At 44.6% G+C, this 27221-nt stretch overlaps 1 protein-coding gene across 1 annotated transcript; it reads right to left on the bottom strand.

Moving 5' to 3' along the window:
- On the bottom strand, nucleotides 1–24253 carry LOC146207995 (uncharacterized). Its single transcript, XM_084587205.1, has 5 exons — nucleotides 24022–24253; nucleotides 10093–10244; nucleotides 7849–7916; nucleotides 4981–5061; nucleotides 1–231 (listed from the first exon to the last, which is right to left on the bottom strand). The coding sequence occupies exons 1-5, from the start codon at nucleotides 24139–24141 to the stop codon at nucleotides 98–100; spliced, it is 555 nt and encodes a 184-aa protein (XP_084443331.1). The 5' UTR covers nucleotides 24142–24253; the 3' UTR covers nucleotides 1–97.
- Between the last annotated feature and the right edge of the window lie 2968 nt (nucleotides 24254–27221).

Genomic DNA, 27221 nt, shown 5'->3' with positions numbered 1-27221 from the left:
TTTTATTGAAAGCTCACAGAATTTATGCTCTGTGGCCTAGGAACAGTGTTTGTAGATAGTATTGTAGCAAATACAAATAATTCTTTTGAAACGTTTGCTACTTCGAATTGAAGTCGCCGCAGACTTGTCTCGGGTGAGGAGGAACCGGGATGCCACATGCGTCTTCGTAATGGTCAATGCACTCTCGTGGCACCGGGCCCGTTAAGTTTCTTTGGACCCATAGCGTGCACTCTGCATAAAAAAACACAAACAGTTCTATGCACATATGCGGAAAAGTTTTGTACTTGGTAGATTATTTCTAAAACATCGTCACAATTTTGTTAACTAAACGGAGTCTCTTTGTGATGAATTACCTGTACAGAAATTCATGGTTGAAAGAAGACAGGAAGGTGAGATTTGTGCCAATAAAAAACAGAGGGAAGTAGGTCTGAGGGAAATCTTACTCCGCTAGCGAAATTTTCGGCAAGGACCGGGTAAGGGTTAAGTTTTGGCGGGAGTTTTAAATCGGACCTTCGCGCTGAAGATTTAACCCAGATGAAGGAGAGTATGGTGCGACATGGGAAATGTAGTAGGGTGGGAAACCGGAACTTGAAACTTCGCCGGATAGGATTCATGAGAGCAGTTGCATGCTACAGGTCATTATCATGGTCGATCTAGATCATTTCACTGAAGGAGTAGGTAAGCTCGGGGCAACGAAAACTTGAAGTTAGGAGGGCATGCAGAGACAATAACCAATATCAACTATGCAGTCTGATTGTACATTCTGTAAACTGCCAGACGGAGTTAACGTGCTGCCAAGAGGCAGCATGCCAGATACTGGTGCGGAAGAGTATAAGCTGACCACACCATTACCTCGTAACATTTTTTTTTTGCGCTGCCTTATTGAAACTGGGTTCCTTTGGTGCATGAAGCCTGCTAGAAGATGCTAGTTTTAGGCTAAAAATGTTATTTACGTCGACAGAGAAAGCCTAAAATTATTTAGAAATGGCTACTTGTTCAGTTTCCTTTGGTCCGTACATCAACCAGCCGGTCTGACAAAGGAGAAAAAGCTTTAACGCAGCTGAGCAACACGGAGCAACCAAATGTGGGAAAACAAATAAACAGCCAATTGACCGAACAACAGCTAAGGAGAGGGAAAGGGGGAGGGCATTGAACGGCTCTTTAATGCGCTTGCACCATCGCCTGCTCTCTACGATTTCGAGACATCACGCTAAAATCCGGCAAAGGCAACAGCGTCGTTGTCGGCATTGGGATCGAAATATTATGTACGTAGCGCTAGCAGTTCGTAACCGGTAGTCAACAAGGCTGAGCACAGATTCTTCAATGGTAGTGTCAATTAAAGATTGTCAATTAAAAATACTAAAACATCATAAACCGTAAACATGTGAGCGCCTCAACCTTCGTGAGGAATCAACCTTCCACTGTTTTTTGGATGTCTTATCAGGCACACTTCCATATAGGCCACACAAGCACTTTCATACTTCTTGGTGAAAGTGGCGCTTTATATGTAAAATAGTATCCTATGCTATCGCATCATATCCTTAAAAATGAAGGTTAACAGTCCCTCATAATATATGAGAGATTGTAAATATACAAGGGTCCTTGTGGGTTCTTGCCGGCATGTAGAACGCGCAGTTGCCTTTTTATTTTTTTTCATGTTTGTTTTGGAGTGGTAGCTTGAAAATAAAGAAAGCCCGATTTCTCCGATTTCAGTTTTTTCGCCCTTTGGAAGTGGCAGTTGGCAGGTAGACAAAGAGTACATTGGCAGATTTTGGTTTCAGTGATTTCAGTGGCACCTGGGCGGCAGAGAGGACCCGCTTGCTGATTTCCACGATGTTTGTCCTATCATTGACCTCTTGTAGGTGGTAGTTAGCAGGCAGTACCGGATACCGAAATCACCCTAAATAAAGCACTTTATGGCAGTTAAACATTTTTGAACTCGCGCTGGAAAGCACAGGTCACTTTCGCTGGCCGCTGTTTTAAACCTCCACACTGCCGCAGCTGCTGAATATCCGGCGTGTTTAACTGCCAGCCTCCCGCGCTGCCCTTACGATTCATTCGACGTTCGTCGCATTGTCATCTAAGTAGGCCTAAACGGCACAAAACATTTATATTGCGCTGGCACAAAGGTCCGCACTCGCCCATTTCTCTGTCCACTTGATCTTGAAAATGTGCTTCGAAATCGAAGTTAAAACAAAAATGCTTGCACATTGAACTCGCGTTTGGCCAAATCATGCGAAATTTTCCGTCGTTTTATTTGTTGTTGTCATACTCTTCAAGCTAACGTGACATCATTAAAAAAAGTATATGGCTGAACGAATTTAACATCGGTCAGGGTATTTGAAAAATACTGGAATAAATTACCTCTACAGGCGAGCAAGCGCAGTTCCATTAGTTCTTAGAGTCAGTATTCATGTTTCCTGTTCAAAAGTTTCAAATTGCTGCGCACCTCCACTGTTATGGCTTTATATTGACATGTAAATTTGAAAACGCGTACGCGTTTCAAATTTGCGTACAACGCGTATGCTACACCTGGATCATAATTGGCTTCACGGCAGGGAAATGGGGCAGGCCTTTGCATTGCTCTTGAATGCATATTGCTACCACATGAAGAAGACAGTAATTAAATAGGAATTCAAGTGCAAAATATCAACTAGCTCTTCCTTCCCTGTTATCGGTACCCTGCAGTGAGCGCAGCCGAGCTGATGATGATTTCTCGGTACTGGAAACGCATCAAAACTTATTCAACTCCGGCTAGATTTGATGTCATCGGTATTAGGCTCCTCTAGGAAGTTAGTGCGGTACTTAGCAGCTGTCTTGTATTTTGTCAGGGCTTTGTCAGGGCTTTGTGCAGCATGCTGCAAAAAACCCTTGCATCCGTGTTGTTGACGTTTGGCTATGAAATAATTGACAGTATAGTGTTTAATTACTGAAGGTTAGTATGCTACGCTTATCGGCTAATTCTCGCATCCATATTACTTGTGCACCAGCAAACCACACCGAATGAAGTAAAACGAAGTTGCATTTTCCAAAACGTAACTATGCACGCATACACACTGTCATTTAAACTGTAAAAACTGTATCAATCCTTTCTGCATTACCTTAAAAATTGCTCTCTGATTTTTAACTTCCCGAAGCAATGCGTGGGCTCTGGCAGAGGCCATTGCTGAGGGCTGCGGGTAAATGTTGACCAAACGGGTTTCTGTAAAAGGCTGTGGCACCGCACGCGGTTCGCAGGTTGAGCGACGGTATTTGTCTCGTAGGAGCACACGGAGGAAAGACAGCTGTCGTGGAGCATAGAAGAGGGTAGCACTCCCTAATGCCTGGGCCACATTTGCCGTTTCAATTATGGGAATTGTATTCGCCAGGTACTACCTCATCAGCGGCTATCTGAATTTGCAAGACAGAGTACCATGGGCCCTTTTTTACATTTAGCTTCTAGAGAAACGTGACTGTTGTGGCTGGGGTTGTACTCGCTATTCTGTTAATACAATTAATAATAATAAATGGTTCAAGGAAAGGGAAGGTGCAATATCTGTCACACATTTTCTGTGGATGCCCGAGCCGCACCGCAAGGAAAAGGAGGAAGGTGGGTGCGCGTTCGAGCCTGGGTGCTCTGATTCACTAGCATAGCGTAAGCGTAGCGTTAGCATGGCTAATGGCGAATTATAGACAATTTATGTGGCAAATTATAGCGCGATTCTCACAGATTCTGGTTGAACTGCAACAGCTAGGAGTAAACCAAAAAAATTATAAAAGAAATGGGAGCGCAATTCAACACGAGACTTCACTATTGTAATATTGTGGAAAGATTAAGCGCTGCGTTTTTGAACCATGAAAGCGGTAGATCAAATTACTTGCACTTCTCTCTTTTTTTTTCTTTCTTGCATTATTCAACTGAATATATTTCTATACGTGATACAAAGTTTCGGGAACATGTAAGCTTAGCTTTTAAAGGGCCAATGCAATTGTTTTTCGAGCTTCGCGTGTTCTAGTAAAAAAAAAATTTCCTGCAGGTTTTCCTCTCCCCCCTGAAGCATTCCATAAAATTTGAGCGCCATGCGATAATTCATTCAACTCAATATTAAAACGTGCCGTTTTCGTGGCCCCAATTGAGACAGCTTCTGCGGACAACACTGTTTGTGACGTCACAAACACTATACCCCCGCTACTGTCCGCACCCCGCATTATCAAAGAATTTTGAGCTCTGTGTTAGGCTTTCTCATGCATTTTATGTACAGCGTTATGATTTCCGGCCTTTATTTCCAAAATCCAACGTGCATGTGACTGTTTTTCCAATACTGTATGTGACGCCACAGATTTGTACACTCGAACATCGTTTCTGACCGTGAAGCCAGTTTCTGCTTGAATTTAATTTCTTTTTTTTCCAATAACAGCTCTACTTTGAATTTAGAAAAACGGTTTGTCGGGTCGGCGTCAGGACATAGCGAAGTATGTAGTACAGTCAGTGACTCAAAACGATGAAAAAAAGCACAGGAGTTGCCCTTTCACTCGTCATGGCGGGAATGGGTCCCTCAGGATGTCAACGCTCCGTTTCCCAGAATGTCAAGAGACGCCTGTGTTCCGCTTTCTATGGCGAATTGGGGAAGGCCGAGAAGAATGTTCAACCCTAGGTAGCCGAATGCTAGCTGCGTTATGGTAGCTCCTGAAGTCAGCCTATATCTACCCATCGGTTATGCCGGCGCGGCAGTGGCGCTAACGGCGCAATCCAAAAGCGGGCGCCTAGGAACTTTCTAAGATAAATTTAAAACCCTTCAGCTGAGGTTCTATTTCATCTTCTCACTGGGTTTATGTGCACTGTGATGCTGAATTCGCGTTACTTTCCGGGGTTTGGCAATGTTTCGTTTCTACTTCTTGAACAAGCAAAGAGCCCAAACAAGTGTATGTGGTTCGGAAAGACTGGTTCACAAATATCTTGGACTCTTCAATGCTAAAATGAAGCTCTAGGCGGAAACTTACGATGCCCGTTGTACTCCATATCCAGAACAGCACAGCTGTAATAATCCGTGTAGTAGAACTTTCCTTCTTTAGGTGTAGAATCTGAAATAGTTTGCACAGTTTTTAAACGATTTATGACTTTGTGGTGCTTGCAACGGCTCTCATATTTCCTGTTCTGTGTCGTTTCATGACAGTTTGAAATACGGTTTTACTCTGGTATAAACAGAATGAAATAGGAGTACGTGACGGCCGTTGCTATTTTGGCGCAAACAACAAATACAGGCTTTGTTTTTTTGTTATGGTGGGAAGAGGCTGCGAGAAATACTTCTGCATTTCCCGCTCAAACCTTTACCTTGTGCATTCTTGTTTTGATGGGCTATTTCCTTACCTGGACGAAGCAAAATGAACGCAGACAAGATTAACTTGGAGCTGTTTAATGAAGAAAGTTTTAATTTTTGTACAAACAAGAAAACATATTACATAAGGATACCGGACTTCAAGGTTTTTCGCAATTGACTTTTTAATGTTGCTGCATGTTCCTTGCTTTGTATAAAAATAAAAGCATTTAGATAGTAAACAGTGGTCAATTCACGCTTCGTCTTCTCTGCTGTCAGGTTTGTTCCGTCCCTTAAGGAATCAGCGCGTCGAAAGCGGCGTGCGAAAGACGTCCCCCGCTCCACTCTCCTAATCGAATCCACCAATCGCAGTGCAACAATCAGCAGCTCTCCTCCCAATCTCTCACTTCCCACTATCTTTTTTTCTTTCCTCTGTCAGCTTCTCTCTCCTTCCTGGAAAGGAAGAGAGATATTTCCCTCTCCCTGCTATTCACCTGCTAGCAAGCGACGGTTTAAACTGGAAGGGCAGACTGATTGTTCGAACATGAGTTTTTTTTTTCATGATAAACGTATCGGTAAAAGGTTGAGCGCAGAGTGGTTAAAAAAAAAATCTAAAGACACTGCAACAATGTATGGTCAGTGAGAACCTCCGCGTCGTTGGGGCAACCAACTTTGAACCCTGCCCTCTGAAACAGCTCCAAGGTATTTATTGACGCCGATGCTGGTATTCCGCTTTAATTCAGTTGTCTCTTAAAAGCCCACAAAATGCTCCGTTCTCAAAATAATCTGGTCTTTTTTTTTTTTTTTTTGCCTGGAAAGGCTTTAGGGGCATGTTGTTTTGCCAGCGCCTTAGGTTATGACTTAATTGGTTCAGATCGTAGACGGCGGTTATTCAATGTGGCGGCTCTAACTTCGTAATGTCGAATACCGAAAGAGCAACACTGCTATATGCTTCTTTAAAATCAGTTAGAGAGCTGAAGCCCTTTATACTAATATTTGATCACTGGGAGCTTTCATCAATTCATGCAAATGCATCTGGATATCAAGCCTAAAGCAAAGTCAAAGTTACGCAAGCCTACGAAGTGCCTTACTCTTTCGAAGTGCCTTATATTTTTGATAATCGTACATGTTATAAAGGTAGGGGGGATAAAATGTGGTAGTTTATCTTGCATCGGCAGTAGATCCACCTGTAATGCACGCAGTACTTCGCTTCATGGCTAACCATCCGTGGCATCCGCGGCATCCGCCTTGCGCATTGACCCTATTCACCCCCTTTAGGCTGATCAAGGTGTGCTAGACTTTACCGATACATTCTTAAATCTAAATTGCGTATAGTCTCATGTGCTCCTACTGCAGATTGAGGATCCTTTGCCAGAAGTAGCTTTTTGAATCTGGCTACTGGACCTGGCTTCCTTCCGTTTTTTTTGAGGCTTTCGTGCTTTTATATTCTTCGGCTGATAATACCCTCTGTCATGCGAAACGATTTGTTCTGTTTCCCTGTTGTCGATAACACATATGAAAAACAAGCACACCGATAGAGCACTGCGCCTCTCTTTTCTAACCAGCTGCCGAAACGGAATAAATATCCTCCTGACAAGCTTTAGTGTCGCCACTTGCTCGTCGTTCATTGAATCACCCAAAAACATAACAGTGCCACCGCGTTGAATAAAACTTTATTTATAATATCGCCGTGACGTGCGTAGAGTATGCCACCAATAATTTGGCACTCCTGAGGAAAGGTTTCTGTGCCAATTAAGTAGTCATACGCTGAAGCTCATAACGAAAATCGAACTGTATCCCCTTGAAATAATTCATGAAATTTCCGCTAGCTCAGTTAGGTACAGGGCAACGATTCAGTCTTTTAAGATTTATGCATGCTTAATACTAGATTACGCAAGACCAAACGTATGCTGAACGCCGACAAAACTTTATCTCTTTGAGTCACTTTCCATATGAAGTAGCTTCTCCACGGAGCATGTTACACAGGCGTATCAAACAGGCGTTTGTAAGCATGACGAAAGTACAGGCGAAAATCGACGATGTTTGGATTACTGAAACGGTAAACGCGTTACGTGGTCGATTAATGTGCCACATGACATACGAAGTGCAGCCTTATCATTTAATGTGACTTAGTAGTTTTGATGACGGGAGCGGAACTGATCAATAATGGTTCAATGGGCATTCATGCCTCACTAAATACATATTATCGATCTGAACGCTCAGGAAAAAATCGTCATAACGCGTTAAATGCCAAGTAATTTTTCGCGCCACTCTTTGAATAAAGGATGCAGGACCCTTAGAAATTAAATTTTGGCTGCGATTGTATCTGCGTTATGGTTGCTTCGCATACGGGGCGCATGGTGCTCTGGATTCCTTCTCCAGGAAAGCTGCAATGACGTCTATAATTTCAAGCTCTTGGAAATGTAAGCGAGCAAGGGGTAACCTCCTCTTGCATTGAAAAGAGAAACCAGAAATTTGTGTTTGGGGCTACTGGGAAAGGCAATCGACACACATTCACTTTTATTGATGAATGAAGTAAAAGGAGTGTTCATACCATCATCAGTCCAAAAAATGAGCGTTTCTGGCTCGTCCCCTACACGCTGATGCAGCTCGGACGGTTCTCTGTTAAAGTGCAGACACGAAATATTGGTGTTTACTTTGCATTTGTGGCAATTTAGACGTCAATTCATGCCAAAAAGAAACATTGGTCAGACAGGTTCTCTCTTTGTTGTACTGCTGCAGCGCCGTAATAACATATGTGAAACATTCAGCCAATTCGATAATATATGAAGAGAAACATTTCTGCTCCTCGCCGCTCTTCGGCGTCGAGACATTTAATTAGGCTTAACGAGCACAGCCGGTGTTTGTTGCCAAGTACTTTGTGAGAAAACACCGCCGATCCGAAACTGGACGAACTGCATTTATTTCCCTCTGAGATTGAACTGGGAGAGGCATTTGTGTTTCTGTCACCAAAAAAAGCCTTCAAACGTAATCAAATCGCTATTTTGGTATGGAATTCTATTGACTAAGAGAATACCAGCTATGATATATTGCTCTTATTTCTAATCATCAGTACTCTGCCGTAAATGTTTCAGTGGTGTTGATTTAACTGTGATCAATTTCTATTATCGTTGCCACCAAGTAGTCATTTGACCTTACTTTTTTTTCTACTGGTATGATGTTTTTTTAATTGTTAACATCAAGCAGAAAATTACGCATAGTTTTTAAATTTCTTGACATCGCTACCGTTGCATTCTAACGGTATCGTATAGCAATTTCTTGCGTGCATGTTTTGTTTTTTCGGCTACGTTTAAAACACACCGAAATGCTGCATTGCTATTCCGCAAGTGATGAAAGCAAAATGGTATGCTACTTTTGAAAATTCATATATTCTATTAGTGCCTGGGCTTTTGCAACTAGAATTTAATCTGTTTCGGATCTGCATTTTTTTGTCATCGCATTTTCTATAACGCATTCTCGGCACGAGGTTACAAGCAATGAATAAACACAATACGACGCCAATGATGATTTTGATAATTTCTAGTCCTATAGAAAAGTTGGTGGGTTTAGAGTAACCCCCCTGCCCCCTTTTAACAGTTATTGGTTTTATACATTTGTGCTTTCAAATCACGCCCCGGTGCCTGAACCCTGAGCATCAGAATGAAAGGGCGGGTGAATGAATGCGTAAATAAACATTACTGAAATTGCCTATTCAATGGCCCCTTGTGAGGCTCATCCAAGGTATTTTCTACTATTTGCGGGAACTCTGGTTTCTGCAAGCAATTCTTCTTTTGAAAAAGTGCGTTTGCAGTTCTTTCTTTTACAGAAACAGTCTTAGTAATATAATAAGTCATGACGGAGTAATTATTCACTGCCATCTAAAAGAGGGAACCCATTTGGTAACAAATAAAATATCTACAGACTTCTCTCAAACGTCATATTTAAAGGAAACCTTCCAGTATGAGGTTCGAATACAACGGTTCGGGGAAGTGTTCTAAGAACTCAGAACATCAGGATGATCGACAAATCAGATGGATCCACAAACTGAAGTGGGAATGGTACACATTTTAGGGGGGTCCTCGGTGATGGGGTTCCTGTAAGCTGACATAGACAAGTACGCAATTCCTCACATTGTGTATTTTACATTTCTGAGGTTTGTGGAGGTTTGTTGAGGCGTTTCATTTCTGCGGCAGGCTATTCGATCCCTTTATTGCGAAAGCAATACTGCTCGCAGTTTGAGCCTTACCGTGGAATGGCGGTGACCACCATTGACCTTTGACCTTTAGACGACTCCCGTAGATGACCCCAAGCTGGCAGGAGCTTCCAACTTGGGTCTCTCATTTCACATGGGACGGTTATGTCAGAATCAGCCTGCCAGGACCCTGCCCTTCACGTTACTCCTATAGGCAAGTAAGGCCCGTTGTTACGGCTTGGTTAAAAACAGGCTTTATATGTGGGCTGGCAGGAGCTGTTAACTTAGGTCTCTCGTTTCACATTGAACGCTTATGTTAAAATCAGCCTGCCAGAACCTTGGCATTTAGTTGCCCCTCTAGGCCACTAAGGTACATTCATACGGTTTGGTTAAAGCGGGGCTTTATGTGTGGGCTGGAGAAGAAGTAGAAGAAGAAAAATTAGAAGAATGCTCGGTCACCCGCAGCTATTGCTTTCACTCAATATTTGGTTCAGCAGCGTTGAACTCTTCTATTTTTTTTTTAATCAGGTGCTCTATCATCAGGTTTTTTTTTCTTTTTTTTTTTTTTTACGCAGCACCAGATAATTTAATGTGTCGCTTTTGTACCTCGCCGGAGATCCACCCTCTTGGAGAATCCATGCGAACGTTGCTGTCTTCTTTTTTGGGTCGAATGCAGTTCGGTTGGCTGACATGCACTCGTATATGGTGTCGTTGTCGGAATCCGAGACGGCCAGAACGTATTGAAAATTTTGAAACACCTGCACAAAGAGCATTCCGCATGAAAATATACAAAGGATACAAACTGGTACATTTATTGGGGCAAAGAAATTCGCTTTGCCAAAATGGTTGAGGTCCTAGAAATATTATTCACACAAAATATTACAGAAACGTTACGTAATCAACGCAAGCACAGAAAAATGCAAAATCTGCTCCTAAAAGGCACATTAACTGGCTCAAGAACATTTTTCTATGATTTCAGCTTCACGTCCGAGACTAAAACCTCACCCTGTTCGTTTAAAGGTCAGTTGCTCTACAAGCAACGTAAAGAGTAACGGTGCTTAAATAGCGTGCACTTCTAGGTTTGCAGAAACAGAAGTCTATTTTCATTTAAAACTCAGTGGGCTGTCGAGTCAATACATCATCTAAATTGAAAAGTCACATTATCATCGACCATGCAAATACTAGTCAATGAACCTATGAGATATATTATCTAAAAATATCTTAATTATCTTGGATAAATTGTTGGTGACATGATCTTGTGGGGTTAGTGTCATCATTACGGCATTACCATACTTGGCATAAAATTCCTTGAGCTCTGCTCTGACACCTTCGAAACCATAAATCTTGTGATCTAAGATGCTACGCTAGAGTTAGAACACTGCCGTTTCGGGACGATCCTCCTGAACAATTCCACTCTACATTAACACGCGTTTCCACTGAAGGTGACGGGAGAGGTCGCAGTGAAAGACGTCCAGCCATTATTTGCTTGTCTCAGGCGTTCGCTTACCAGAAGAAAGGGGCAAAGGTAGGTTTCAAAACTGAAAGTGGATATGAGTTGTGTGACAGTGGGAGAACCATTAACCTGACAGCGCCACGGTGTGGTTCAAGGCACGTTTCTAAAGCATTTCATTGCAAAAGTATCGAGCACATGACAAGGGAAATCCGGAAAATCCTGTAACCATTAAAAAAAGTGACCAGGATCGACGACAACGGTGGTGGAACATATCGAGAACGTCTGAAACGATAGGCAGATGGTCTGCTTGAAGGCAACCGCTACGATATCTATGGTTGTGCATGACATGCATTTTTATATAGACATATTTTAGAAGGCAACTAACGGTGAACTCGAATAGTACCCTTTTCCTTCGTTGTAGGCGATCTAATCGAATAGCAGCGCTCCGAATTCGTCATTTTATTCCTGCATAAACAGGACAGAGTACTGTCACGGTTTGAATTATAATTCTGTAATCAAGGTTATGTGCAGGTGCACACAAACTGAGCTCTTTTAATTCAACGACAAAAAAGAATGCGGCCGTCACGCACGCCAGTTAAAGATTTGGGTGACTGTACTCTTTGCAAAATTAGTGAAGTTGACTTTCATACGCACTCTCATCGTCACCTGCACCATTTCTAACATTAAGGTTTGAATAGCACGAGTGACGTCGCTGCCACAGTAGCTACCTTAGAAACTCCGTATTCATTCCTCATTTACTTTCAATAGGAAAAAAAAAGTCTAAACGCAACTGCAATCGAATCTAATGCCGATCAACACGACGAGTTAAGGGGACTGCTGGGAAGGAATTGAATCGAGATGGCGCTCTGTTGCTGCCGCTAATGTGCGCATGCGCAGATTTCTTTGTGAAATCGAAGTTTCTAAAGATACGTCCGACGTACCCATTCGATTCTATTGAGGATACGGCGGACGTCGATATACAGACTCATGCGTATATGCACGTCGAACGTGTATGTCCGCATTCCACTTTTTACGTGTCAGTGAATCTTATCCTCTTCTATGATATCAGCTAGCCGCGACTCTCGATGAGGTGCTACGAAGGGTGCGTCCATTCTGACATATATCATGGCCTTCACTCAGGATGGTGTACGGCAAGCATCGCTTGTCACGCACAATAGCTGCAGGCGATGCGACGTACTGCACCAGCTCCCCCAGCTGGCATCGAGATACGCACATTCACGAGCAGCTTTCGCTTCCCATTAAACTATCATCTCGATCTGCCCGTAAGGTAAGCGAGCCAAGCCTAGCATTTACGCTATGTGTAACTCATGCATCGACCTCCGAAGATCTGGCGCCTGCACAACACGCACACCTCGCTGCGCAGAACATTCTGCCGTCCATGGCATATATGCTCGTTCCTGACATGTAGACAGATGAAATAGGATGTTTCTAGGTAATAATTCTTTTAGATTCTACCTCAGAGCTATGGCAAAAGACATGCCGAATCTACTATAGAAGCCTACGCTGCTACAGCGGCGAGCTGCACGTCGACTCGTCTAGGCGAAGACCTGCTGCACCGCAATACATGAGTGCACAACCAGAAAGCCGGAAGCAATGTTCTTTGGTATTTAGGGGAAGACGAGACAAGGGGTCAGCCTGCATCTTTTTCTCGTCGTTGAATTTTGCGTACATGTAGTTTAAACCCTCGCATGCTCGAGGTTAGCGTTACCCGCCCAACGGCCACAGCTTTGAAACGAGCGGGAAATATGCATGCCTACGCGGTAGAAAATGAGCGCGGCACATTTCGTTCCAAAAGCCGACTCGAAATTTTTCAGAGGTGGCCATGCAAGCGATCGTTGCTACAACCACGCACCCGTGTTCCCACGGCTGGCTTACCCTGGTGCGCATAAATACTCCACTATGGACGTATCAGTGATCGAAGAGAGAACAGATTTTCATAATATTGGGTGCGAAATCGATAGCTACCAGTGCTCAGTGTTAGAGAAATTCTTCTTTGACCATGCAGTGTTTCAGGTGCGGTCACTACCCATAAGTTCGAACAGTTCGCCTTTCAAGTCCGCGGCGCCAGCGATGGACCGGCGGAGCAATTTCTCACGCTACACCGCTGTTTTGCTAGAAAGCCTACCTAGGCGACGTTTGACATTTAGCTTCTTTTTGTGGGCCCCTTAGCAACGCCTTCAGAAACGCGCTAAATGTTCAAAAACGTCCTCTGTTTACCAGTTTTACACAACGCTGCCTTCAACAAAGCAAGCGAATGCTGATAAAACAGTCGAGCACTCCAGTCTAAACCACACACCCGCGCGTGTTTTGAGATCTGTAGAATCGCCTTCACGGTTTCTAAATTTATGCTAGAATTTGGAAAAGGTCCCATTCCGATCGCTGGGACATTAGACCCGTGTGACAGCGCTCTCACGTGAATGAGGACTACACCAGACCGAAAGATTATCTCATATAGCATAGCTAACCAAGGTGTATGCATACCTTCCAGCATTGTGTATATTTTTATGGTGCATAAGCGACCGATGCTGCCATGCACCAAGAGAAAGATTTAATGTATTTATTTAGTGTATAATGATTAAAATGTTCTTTAGGATGTAGCTTATTTATGAAGATTGCTTCATTTTTGGAAAGCAAAAATGCGGGGATTGCACGTCTCTCCTAGGATCATGCTGGGACGGAAAGGGATCTGTTGCAAAATTGTACAAAAAGTTTTCCTCCTATTTTCTCGAGTCTGGGGTACATGTAATATATGGTTTACTGTTAGTTCATCTCTACACTCCTTGCATATTGGTTAGACGTTTTTCATATGTATGAATCTCTGTGTCAGGTGTGGGTGTGTCTTTTTTGAAGATGACCTAAAATGTCCTCCATAATGTTTTTTGATTACTGCGGGATTTCCATTCTTCGATGAAGGGTTTGACATAGTGTAGTTTGTTGTTTATTTCCATATTTCAAACATTCTGCCATTTCACTCAATTTTCTTTGTACAAGCTTCTTGGTATCTTCATACAGCATATGCACACTCTGTAATTTAGCATTGCGGCAAGGTAACCTGGTTATTTCTTTTCATCACCTTTCAAGACAGAGAGGGTTCCCGAGAGGGTTCTTTTTAGGTTGAGGACAACACAGAGGGCTATGGAACGAGAAATGGTACGGTTACATTAAGAGATAGGAAGCGTGCAGAGTGGGTCAGAGAAATAACTCGAGTTACCGACATTCTAGTGGAAATCAAGAAGAAGAAATGGGCATGGGCAGGACATGTAGTGCGAAGAGAGGATAACCGACGGTCGTTTAGGACAACAAACTGGATTCCAAGGGAAGGAAAGCGTAGCAGGGGGCGGCAGAAAGTTAGGTGGGTGGATGAGGCTAAAAAGTTCGCAGGGGTCAAGTGGATGTAGCTAGCACAAAAGCGGGTTAACTGGAGAAATATGGGAGAGGCCTTCGCCCTGCAGTGGGTATAATCAGGCTAATGATGATGATGTTGATGTCCCTATCTGCGTAGGGTTTCTGATGACAGGAGCTCCTTGGAAGTCGCAGAAATAAATGAGACCCACAATCATGAGCTATCTGAGGTATGCATGTATAGATGTCCATGGCTAAGTGGAATGGTGTCAGCACACTGTTAGAACAGGTCATGTGGTAACAACAACGATTGTCTAGATGGTCTTTTAATGGGCAATAAATTGCCATGCAACTGGTACTGACAGAACTCCTAATCATTTTATGCGATAATGCCGCCTTTGCATGCATATAGGTATTCATCTCAGAACCTGCAGCACCACTTGACCATTCGCCAGCAATGTTTGTGCAAAAATGTCTTTTTTATGTATGTTAACCAGAATGACTAACAGATGGACCCTGTGCGTAAGCCAAAAGTGCCACGAGCCAAATCTCACAAGGCCACACGACATGGAATTAGCTGTTAAATCGAAATTACAAAGTTATATTTGAAATTTGTTCTGGAACGTTTCAGGTCCGAGTAAGAAAGGTTACTCGTAGGCCATGGAGGCATGTTTACACAGTTTGGTTAACTCGAGGCTTACAGAGGTCTATGTCATGTTGTCTATTACATAACAAGGCAGCCTACGACCATATCCTAGTGAGTATATCTGAAATAACAGATAAAAGAATTAAGGATTTAGTGATTAAGTTTGTAGCAAAAGGCATGTAAATTTACGGGGATCCACATTGGGATCCGCAGACAAGAGCCAATAACGCTGGCACATCATACCCTTACAGGTAGAGATTAGAGGTCTCCTAATTTTTTTGTCTGCTCAAAGCTTGTCATTTTCTTTGTTCTATGCGAGGAAGATGTGAAAATGATAGCATTGAGAATGACAGACACCATCGTTAACTAGGATGCTGATCCCAACAGCGTAAAACGATATTTCAGAAAAGATGGGTGACTAGTAATGCTGGCGAGAGCTGGAGCTAAGTAGAAAGACATAAAATTTAAAGCAGCGTATGCAGATATATGTTGCGGGATGAACAGTATGTGGTATGCGACATCTGTCTTCGCTAGTTCCATCAAGTGATTGGCCAAAGCAGACGGGGCTTGTGGTTTTGTGAGAAGTGCAGTGTAGTAGCAATAGACGCAAACTTGCCCGTTAACAATTGGAGTGCAGCATGTGCATTGTTTTGTTTTTGTAAGATGTTCATGTTTTCCATGCAAACATTGAGAAATTTCTTCCTAAAAGATGTTTGCTGAAATGTGAATATAATACTGTGTGCAATAAATTGTGTTTTCTTGTATACATTAGCTCTGTTAAGGAAACCACAGGCTGGACGGAAATCCATTTTTTTACTTGGCCCCGTTGTGCTGGCTCAGTAGTTAGAGGGCTTGGTTGCTTAACCCATGGATGCAGATTTGATTTCAGCCCCAGCAGGAGCATTTCAATAGAGGCAAAACAATAGGCTGTCATGCACCGTGCGGTGTCAGTGCATGTAAAAGAACCCCAGGTGGTCGAAATTATACCGGAGCCCTGAACTGTTGCGTTCCTCAAAGCCGTACTTGTTTTGGGATGCTAAACCAGATATTGTATATCACATCGTATTCCGAGTAAGATGCTATTCATGGTCAGTTATTCATACACAAAATGACCACTTTTTTTCTGCATGGGACAGCAGCTGTTGTACAATTTTAGTTTAGTCTTCGTGAATAATATCACACCGGCTCCACATGGCCTTCTATCGACCCTTGATATGTGTCAATCACACATCCCGTTATGTATTTGTCTAAAGGCACTTGTGTATGCATGGAGGAGACCATTATTTTCCGTTTGTCAGAACTGAAATGATAATCCACATCATTCCTGTAATTTGACCGCCTGCTATTTCAACTGTCCAGCATTGATGCAAGGTTCAAAAACTGCTATTAGCAAATTAATCCAAGCAGGAAACCATGCCAAGGACCGCCAACAACTGTTTGCGAACTACAGGTCGCCAAATGTTGCACAACATAGATGAGAGGTTACAAAATTAAAAAACAACACATCCTACCTGTGGCGTGTAGGGTTTCACATCCTGATGTGATATATGTAGCTATGACGAATACTGTAGTGGAGAGCTTCAGACTTATTTGACTGCCTGGGCTTTGTACTTTGCATTGATATCTCGCAGGGAACAGATGAATTTCCATTTCGCCTCCACCAAAGGGCGGCTGCCATCACTGGCATTAAACATCACGACCTTGGGGCAAGTAGCTGAACGTGCTGCTGAGATGTCGCAGCGTGTACATACATGCTATACACGTCAGCCTTTCCAGCAATAAACCTGTCACATGCACGGCAGATATTCATGCTCAACTTTGGACTGACAAGTGTAAAAGTGCACCATTTGTGTTTGTCCAGCATAAGAAAGCAAAAGAAACTAAGGGAAAAAAATGAACATAATACACTAAAAAAGCATTAACACATAAAGCACATTCGTTTCTTTATTAATGATAAAGTGTCCTTCAACAATAGTACGAAGCCTGAACATTTAGGAAGGTGCTGTGCCAGGTAGCTAATATTTTACAGAAGCCTGAACTATTTCACCACTAGTAATGCACATCTCAGCGGTGTGGGCTGGGCACTAATTTTTCTATCCACTCCAACATGCGAAAACTGTATCATGTGTATTTCCAACAACTTTGTGCAAGGCCAGGTTAAAGTATTAGCGTTAATTCTTTTTACGAAGCTTCAAAACGCACAAATGGAAACAATAAGCTTGTACTTTGTAGAAATAATGCCTTTTCCAAGTTTTGAGCTCTGTGACAACGAACTGTCGATAACTTATTGTCGTCTGACTGTTTCACAGTGCGTGCGAATAAATTCCCACGACGCTCTCTTTACGTGACATTTTGGGACTTACCACTGCACCTAATAAATGCTGACATGCACGTGGAACATCGCCGATCATAAATGGACACACTGATGTCCGTCTGGAGCACTCGTCACAACATCTCACTGAGAGCACAAACCGGCGCCTACATCTTCAGTCGTACAGCAAACTAGAATGATGCAGCGCTTGGACTAGAGACACGCTGGCGGTACTCAGCTTTTTGAGCGCCACTTGCATGTATTCATGTAAATTTGCAGCACCGCAAAGCACATTTAAACCTCAATTCGAGCAGAAAGCGACGCGTTACGTGACGCATCTCATGACAGATGCTAGTGAGAAAACTTTGAAGAATCGAAACTACATAACTACGAGGACCAAATGCGCAGGCGTGCGGGCCGCGGGCTGGCTCCACATGACCTTCTGTCGACCCTTGATATGTGTCAATCACACAACCGATTATGTATTTGTCTAAAGGCACTTGTGCATGCATGGAGGAGACCATTACTTTCCGTTCGTCAAAACTGAAATGCATGATACGCATCATTTCTGTAATTCAACTGCCTGCTATTTGAACTGTCCAGCATTGATGCAAGTTTCAAAAAACTGCAATTAGCAAATTAATTCAAGCAGAAAACCATGCCAAGGACTGCCATCAACTGTTTGCGAACTACATCATGTCATCACGTAGTGTATCAGCCATTCTAGGCACCATTCTTGCCACTGTACAATTCTTCGTAATTTCATACTTCACGTATGCACTACGTACTACACACTTTTTGCACCTCGAACACCTCGTACCAACTTCGATTTGGCTACGTATGGCACACATCCGGGGATCTCGGATCCGTCCGGCTTTCTCGACGTATCCCAAAGTCCATCTACTTTATCGCGGAGAAAATTTCGTCGGGTCCGTCAGACGTAAACCCCCGATCGGGTCCGTCCGCCGTACCTCTGAAAAATATTTCCCGGATCCGTCCGACGTACTCGAAGAAAAATGCACCGCGTCCGTCGGACATAACTTTAAGACCATTGATCGGGTCCGTCCGACGTGCCTTTAACCACAGCCTTGTGAAACTGGTCATCTGCACGGGCACCTAGTGTGGTTTATTTTACAGCAACTTTTCCATACCCTTAGCACTTCAGCATTCGCAAAAACGTCTCTTCCACTGGGCGTGTGGCGCCGTCTATCTTCTGGCACCATGACTGCTGTGGCAACTAGAAAATGAGCTTGGTAGATGGCGCCACAATTTTGAGCTAGTACTGTGTACAGCCGCTATTAGAAATGTTTTGGTTTGGTTGGTTTGGGTTTTAGGGTTTAACGTTCCAAAGCAACTAAGGCTATGAGAGACGCCGTAGTGGAGGACTCCGGAAATTTAGACCGCTAGGGGATCTTTAACGTGCACTTACATCGCACAGCACACAGGGGCCTTGCTTCTCGTCTCCATCGAAAAGCGGCCAAACCAGCTTTAGGAAGATTACCACCACGTTCCCACAGAAAAAAAGCACAAATGAAGCAGTACAAGGGAACGTGGACTGGATAGGGCTGCAATCACAGGAATTTTACAGTAAACGATTATATAAAGAAAGCCTGAATGCATTGCACGATAACAGCTGGGCAGCCAAGGTATCTAAATACTTATACAGAAAGAGCGCTGACACAACGGGATATGACTAGAAAGCTAAGCAGCAGGCGCGCAGGACATAATGACAGTGAATAAACAGTTTTAAATTGGGCTCCAAAAACAACAAAGAAGGTGCAAACTGAAGTAATTCGCAGAGAAGAAGCCGTCGCAGAACACGCTAAGAAGTGTTACAAGTGAGAGAAAGATCCGCTCTTACTACAAATTAGCGCGAGAGGAACCTGCATTCTTTCCGCTTCCGCATCATAAGAGTGCAGCACCACTGAGAAGGCTGAAACAATAGCTAAGCCCTTAAGCGGTGTTAACAATGCAGTCCCGCGATATTTTCCTGGGGACTTCAGTGAGGCTAGTGTCATCAAGAAATAAATTTATGCCGTAATGCCAATGAGACTGGGCTTGCCTATGGGGTTTAACGTGCCAAAGCGACTCTATAGGCCATGAATGCCGTAGTGGAGGGCCAGTATATTTAAAACAATTTCGGGATCTTTGCGTCTGTAAACGCATAGCATTGAGGCGTCTTACATTTCGCTGCAATGAAATCGCAGCTGGTGAGGACGTCAAAATATGTACCACCCGGCTCTTTAGTCGAGTCTAACCATCGAGCGAATTCTATGAATAGGTTATTAAAATTTGATGAAATGACGCAGATATTAACTGAAGGATTTTTACGATTTGCTGCTGCTGTGAATATTCATACTAAATGGATACCTGTACTATAAAATTAAATTCTGAGGGGTGTCGCCTGCACCACGCCACAAGGTGCGGCGCTATATAAGGTTCTAAAAAATTACGTTTTTGTTATGCGAAGCATGCGCACTCGCGTGTCGCGTCATCTGCAGGACAGTCGCCTTCAGCAGATCAAGTCTGCAGCACACCGTGCACTATCATACCAGACCACGCCATAATACATTTCTGCATATACTAGTATGCAGAGCACCTTAAAACGTCTATTATATAAGACACATATTGCATGGCAACGAAAAGATTGCTGATACCATGGATTGAAATCATTACTTCAATTCGTTTATTCCGCGAAGAAATAAACTTTGATTCATGAAATGCCTTCCGATACGATTCGTCCCTGATAACGTCAACTGGCAAGGTAACACAGACGTTTCACTAGTGCGTTAGCAAAAGCAGAACATTTACTGATAATTACTGTGGTAGTGCCTTCAGGATCCCCACTTTTATCGGCATTACTACTGTCGTATTTGTGCTAAGCTCTTAAGTGTGGGAGTAAGAAGCAGCAGCATTAGTAGAGAGGCCATTACTGAAAAAGCAGAAGTACGGCAGGTAAGTGAATTGGTTACTTATTGGCAAGCATATATTTCACGCTTATACGTTTATTATTAAATAAAGACTTTTTTCAAGATTTTCGCTAGCTTTTAAATAGGCTTGAACACGTAGATGTCCCCCTGAAGCTCGTTTTTGTCATGTGGACTTTTCATACCATCCAGGCGTCCAGGCTCGGCGGTTGTCAGTGTGAGCCATTCAGAGAGGCTAGGGAGTATTTATGGAGGTATACTTCCGCTTACGTTTTCGGGATTTACTTATATTAATCAGCCTGTTGCACGGTTGGCATCAGTTATTGCGGCTATCAGGGACGGACGGACGGACGGACGGATGGATGGACGGATGGATGGATGGATGGATGGATGGATGGATGGATGGATGGATGGATGGATGGATGGATGGATGGATGGATGGATGGATGGATGGATGGATGGATGGATGGATGGATGGATGGACGGACGGACGGACGGACGGACGGACGGATGGATGGATGGATGGATGGATGGATGGATGGATGGACGGACGGACGGACGGACGGACGGACGGACGGACGGACGGACGGACGGACGGACGGACGGACGGACGGACGGACGGACGGACGGACGGACGGACGGACGGACGGACGGACGGACGGACGGACGGACGGACGGACGGACGGACGGATGGATGGATGGATGGATGGATGGATGGATGGATGGATGGATGGATGGATGGATGGATGGATGGATGGCCCACTCCTCTACCTTGAAATAACGGCTTGAGAGGCTAGTTGGTGCATCATCATATTCAGATATGTGGCGCAAACAAAGACAAACACCTGGACGACCGACTGGCCATGGCATTGACGATGGTAATTTTTGTGAACAACCGCTTCAAATAAGAATGAGAATGCCAAGTTAAACCTTGAATTGATTTTAATTTAACTTTCTTACCTCTCTATTAGTCCTGTTGATACCGATAAGGAGCGCCGGGAAGCTTGTGTGACACTTACACCGGAGCAAGTGCACCACAGCACGTATGCGTGCCATTGGTACTGGGAATATTGCAGCCTGTTTTGCTGCGTTTTCTTTACAATGCGGATGCATTGTGCCTGCAAATGCATTCTTTCTTTTTCTTGGCCACCAGACAGCCGTATTTCACTTGGCTATAAATGAAACATAATTCTTCGTCGTCTGTGTAGAAGTGAGATTTCGGTCGAAATAGCGTACTACAGAATAAAAAAGAATCTATATTGCTTTACGAGTACTCTAAATTAGAAAATTAAACATATTTTCATTTCACTTTTTTGTTGTGACATGCTGTATATAGGGCTGCCCTTTTCGTATTCTACACCCACTGAGCCCTGATGTCCGATTTTGACGCCTATTCGTTTAACCCATAATTCGCTTTCCATTGTATCAATGCCCCCGCCGTGGTGGCGCAGTGGTTACGGCTCTCGACTACTGTTCCCAAAGACGCGGGATCGAATCCCGGCCTCGGCGGCCGCTTTTCGAAGCAGGCGAAAAGCAAGGCGCCCATGTGCTGTGCGATTCTAGTGCACGCTTAAGAACCCCAGGGGGTCGAAATTTCTGGAGTCCTCCACTACGGCGTCTCTCATAACCTAAGTGGCTTTGGGACGTTAAACCCTACAAACCAAACCAACCAACCATACCTCTGTACCAATAGCCGTTTGCTCCCATAATATGTACCTAATAACAAACCTGCTATTTTTTCCTGCTTTTGTTTTGCTTTATGGGCGCGCGAGGTATGGTTTTAAGTGACCGGTGAGCGTATTATTACTAATTATGTTTACCGACGTCCTGACTGCGGGGACACTTTTAGCGATTGACTTCGCTTATCATTTTACCACTGTACTCCCGATCTCCTTACCTCATGTGATCTATTTACGACTACAATTCAGCGAATAGTGGGGAAAAATTAGCTTTGGTTTAGTTTGCGGTTAAACCTGAAATTAAGCGAGAGCTATCTGCATGGCTACGCTAAGGTTCGGCTTGAAAGTAAAGACATGAATTTTGCACATATTAGTTTATTCTATGGTTTCAGCTTTATTTATGCCACAGGGGCACTTTTGTCGACTAAAGAGCAATGAGGCGAAAGTCTATATCGCGCGGTGGTTTGAATGCATCTACTACGGCACCACTTTCTCTCTGTTTTCACTGCCATCTTCATGACGACGCGAAAGCGTGAGCTACCAGCCAACATATTAAATCCTGCTTTAACCGGGCCATATGAACGTGCCTGCGTGGACTATTAGGCGTTTTTTGTCAGGCTTATTGTGATACCACCCTCCCATATGAAAGGAGAGACCCGAGATGGCAGCTCCTGCCAAAATCAGTTCTGCCTGCGTCCATTTCGTGCTCGGCCATGTCAGCTGCCAGCTACTGCCTCTCACGACCTCTACTTCTTCTTCATCTTCGTCTAGCGGTTCCTAGGCAACGGCTGAAGGTCAGTGCACCCACGACCAAGGTGCGATCCCGATGAAAGTCTGATCACGGCGTTGAGGCGAAGTGGCTGGCGTAGTGTAGGTCTCGCTATATAATTAAACCACCAAATCCATCCCGCTGTGTCCACCAGTCTTTGATGCATGCGAAAAGCAAGGCGCGCGTGTGCTGTCCGGTGACTGCACGTTAAAGAAGCCCAGGTCGTCGAAATTTCCAGAGCCCTCCACTACGGTGCCTCTATAGCTTGAGTCGCTTTGGGGCGTTAAACTCCACAAACCAAGACAACCATCTATTAAAAAGTACTTAATCGAGACTTGTGATTAAACCACTGTTAAAACTTATGGTTCTACTATTCTTGATTGAATCGTTGTCTCTAGTCCTCAAAACACCTATATCCTGACACACCACAAGCGACGTACGGGATCATTACAGCGTATTATTCGATCGTGCTATTGCGTCAAAAAAAAAAAAAAGTCTACACCGAGCCAAAAGCACCAAGATCTACATTACAGGAAATTACTTTATTTTAATGGATACAAAACTAGGCGACGTTCTGGAGAATGTTATTCTGCAAGCAAGCTTTAGAGCAGTAGAACAAATTTGATCATAACTAAACTAAATCACTCTGTTAGTGGAAACAATGTCTTCCCGGTGCTCATTCCAAAGAATGCCAGAACCCCTTGGGCATTTTTAAAAAGCCATGAAAGCAAATTCATTTTAGCGTGATCTCGCCCCTCTTCTGCTACCGTAATGTGAACGACTGCGGCATCCAAAAACGCCTTTAATCGGATTTCATATTGCAAAGTACCGCACAGACTATCTTTCTTCAATTTTACGATAACAAAAACTGAGCCCTTCAAAATTTACAGGTATGTTTCAGAAGGTAGTGTTTATGACACATCTTACACGCGTCAGCATACATTTTATATCATCGGAATGAAAGAAATACGCATAAAAACGTATTTAACTTGTACTGCGGCTGGTAATCAGGGAAAACACATACGTCTCTACTAACACACTCCTGTCTTTTCGAGTCATTTTTAAACTTCTTGTTTAATGGAGACCAGTTTTAACATATGTGCTGAATAATGTTTCTGAGCCAGTTCTGAAATAGTAGTAGGAAAAAAAATGTTCGACCGTTTTTATGAACGTATACCAAAATACGCCATTCTGTATCTGGTTGAGCTGTAAAATGGTTTTCATACTCCCTTATATCTAAACCCTGTGAGGTAAAGAGAACCCCTGCCTTCCTCTTTGCACAATTTTATTTCGCAACGGCAGCAACGGGTATCTATATATGATTGAGAGGTGAACTCTGTTGCTTGGTTGATATATTCAAAGACTGTATGCATGTCGTTCCACTTACCTTCAGTGGTTCTACCACGTCATGCTTCAACTTTAGAGGACCGCCAGGAGGACCCAGCTTGCAAAACGTCAGCGTAACGAACAACAGCACCTGCAAAACGAGTGTAACGTACCCATGCATCTTGTCGCTTCACAGATCAGAACACAAAACGTGGTCTTCCGCCTCGACGTTCAGTATTTCAGTTCATCGTTTTGTACGGACTGCTCCTTGATACGTCTGAGGCAATGCTAATGCCTTAAAAAACGCTGATGTGTGTGTTATTACAACACACATCACTGGAAAGAATGACTGTCCTTCTCGCAGTAGCAGCTGCTGGCTCAATTATTTCGCCACGCTCTAGCTGTGTCAATGTACAAAATACAAGGAAAACTCATTGTGTAGGGCTGTCTACGTTGTTCGTCTCAGTCTAGCACGTGGATGCACCTGTCACGCGAGGTCAGTGAACGTGTATGTCACAACTGTGACAGCCAGTATCACGTTTTTCTACATTCCTTCTTAGATGGAAAAACAATTGCTAAGCATGTGTGCCCATAAAGGAAGTGGGTACTCTGACACTAGTGTTTAGTATTCCGCAGCTATCTCCTGATGTGCACGCACTTTGTTATAGAAGTTATAAATGGGTGTTGTATCCAGCCGTTCTCCGAAGATAAAGAGAACAGCAATTCAGCAACGAGACCATAATAACTGGACACTACAAGCCCGAAAGACGAACCGACCGATCCCTTGTGAAATTACCTGATTCTCACATGTTAGCGGCCAAGTTGCCACACTTTTATGTCAGAAAGCTCACAGAAGTGAGCTGGTTTGTCTGGTTTGCGACTTTTAATGTCCCAAAGCCACTAAGAAGACTATGAGAGATTAAGTTGTCAAGCACATCGGCAATGTCGACTACACGGGGTTCTTTAAGCTAGCACTGAAGAAGGCAGAGTGGGCCGCCATGATCGATCATGGCTCGAGATATAGCGAGATTTTATCTTTTTCTTGGGGCATTATTTAGTCACTGAACAGAGAATACCATGTAGAGAAAATGCCTTTGTCGTTCAAAAGCACGACACTTCAGCGAATACCCCATGACGTGCGCCCTAATGGCAAATGAAGGAAAAATGACGGAAAAGGCTAAAAACATACAGAGGAAAGAAAAGTGAAAATAACAGAATACAAAACTCTGGATGAAATATAACCGCACATATTGAAAATAAGTTTGGGAAACACCTAAACTTCGCATTTAAGGTGTTTGTGCACCAGTCAGCAGGCTAAGAATCATCACCCGCGTAAACGTAGTTTGTATCTCATTTAACAATTCCCGGTTTTCACTTGTTTTCTCAGACATACTTATTAGCATAAACGTGCGAGCTTTACCATAATAAGAAAGAGCACACGGCATAGATTCAAAGCTCCGCATAAACCAAGAGGTACCAAGCTGCCTGCATGTCCCCGGAGTTTGTGCATGGCTAGGAATGGAATGGACCGAGAGGGTTCGATTCCCGTCTCATTCTGCCTTCTTTATGCAGTTACCAGAGGTAGCGGGTTCCGGCTAACTCTGCCATGTAAAGCGCTCTATTGACAACTCGCAGACTAATCAGTGCCAAACATGTCAGCTGGCAACTACCCCATATGAGAGTCATACGCTTTAGGTTTTTCGCTCGCAACACCCAAAACACTGACGCCCGAATCTTTGCAGCATGCGGCTTTGGCACTTTCGCTAATGATACTGACACAATCACTGCCACCCGCCACCACGCAGTTTGCAAGTTCCTGAATACCACAACCTCCAACTGCGGTTGATGCGCGAAAGAGTCAACTGCCACTTTTCACAGGTCGCAGAATGAAGAGAAAAGTCTCCGGTTCTTTTGGGGGAAAGGGAGGAGGCGGATAGAATAAAGACTAGGAAACAGCAAAGCCTTGCTGCTAACTAAAACCGCCGCATATTTTGTGCTCGTTCACGTCTATATGCAGTCTCTACCAATGGTGGGCTGCACGGGAAAGCCTGATCGGCATTCCGGATTTAAGTGGCGATTGCACTATGACTTCAAACACTGGCGTATGTTCATTTCATTCGCTTGTTTCTTAAACCTGACGCTTTCATCATCATCATCATCATTAGCAGCGGCAGCGGCAGCGGCAGCGGCAGCGGCAGCGGCAGCGGCAGCGGCAGCGGCAGCGGCAGCGGCAGCGGCAGCGGCAGCGGCAGCAGCAGCAGCAGCAGCAGCAGCAGCAGCAGCAGCAGCAGCAGCAGCAGCAGCAGCAGCAGCAGCAGCAGCAGCAGCAGCAGCAGCAGCAGCAGCAGCAGCAGCAGCAGCAGCAGCAGCAGCAGCAGCAGCAGCAGCAGCAGCAGCAGCAGCAGCAGCAGCAGCAGCAGCAGCAGCAGCAGCAGCAGCAGCAGCAGCAGCAGCAGCAGCAGCAGCAGCAGCAGCAGCAGCAGCAGCAGCAGCAGCAGCAGCAGCAGCAGCAGCAGCAGCAGCAGCAGCAGCAGCAGCAGCAGCAGCAGCAGCAGCAGCAGCAGCAGCAGCAGCAGCAGCAGCAGCAGCAGCAGCAGCAGCAGCAGCAGCAGCAGCAGCAGCAGCAGCAGCAGCAGCAGCAGCAGCAGCAGCAGCAGCAGCAGCAGCAGCAGCAGCAGCAGCAGCAGCAGCAGCAGCAGCAGCAGCAGCAGCAGCAGCAGCAGCAGCAGCAGCAGCAGCAGCAGCAGCAGCAGCAGCAGCAGCAGCAGCAGCAGCAGCAGCAGCAGCAGCAGCAGCAGCAGCAGCAGCAGCAGCAGCAGCAGCAGCAGCAGCAGCAGCAGCAGCAGCAGCAGCAGCAGCAGCAGCAGCAGCAGCAGCAGCAGCAGCAGCAGCAGCAGCAGCAGCAGCAGCAGCAGCAGCAGCAGCAGCAGCAGCAGCAGCAGCAGCAGCAGCAGCAGCAGCAGCAGCAGCAGCAGCAGCAGCAGCAGCAGCAGCAGCAGCAGCAGCAGCAGCAGCAGCAGCAGCAGCAGCAGCAGCAGCAGCAGCAGCAGCAGCAGCAGCAGCAGCAGCAGCAGCAGCAGCAGCAGCAGCAGCAGCAGCAGCAGCAGCAGCAGCAGCAGCAGCAGCAGCAGCAGCAGCAGCAGCAGCAGCAGCAGCAGCAGCAGCAGCAGCAGCAGCAGCAGCAGCAGCAGCAGCAGCAGCAGCAGCAGCAGCAGCAGCAGCAGCAGCAGCAGCAGCAGCAGCAGCAGCAGCAGCAGCAGC

Source organism: Amblyomma maculatum, chromosome 1 (assembly GCF_055883805.1).
Source record: "Amblyomma maculatum isolate TAMU_Amacu chromosome 1, ASM5588380v1, whole genome shotgun sequence".
In the NCBI taxonomy this organism is placed as follows: domain Eukaryota; kingdom Metazoa; phylum Arthropoda; class Arachnida; order Ixodida; family Ixodidae; genus Amblyomma; species Amblyomma maculatum.
This window is presented reverse-complemented; position numbering and strand designations above follow the sequence as displayed.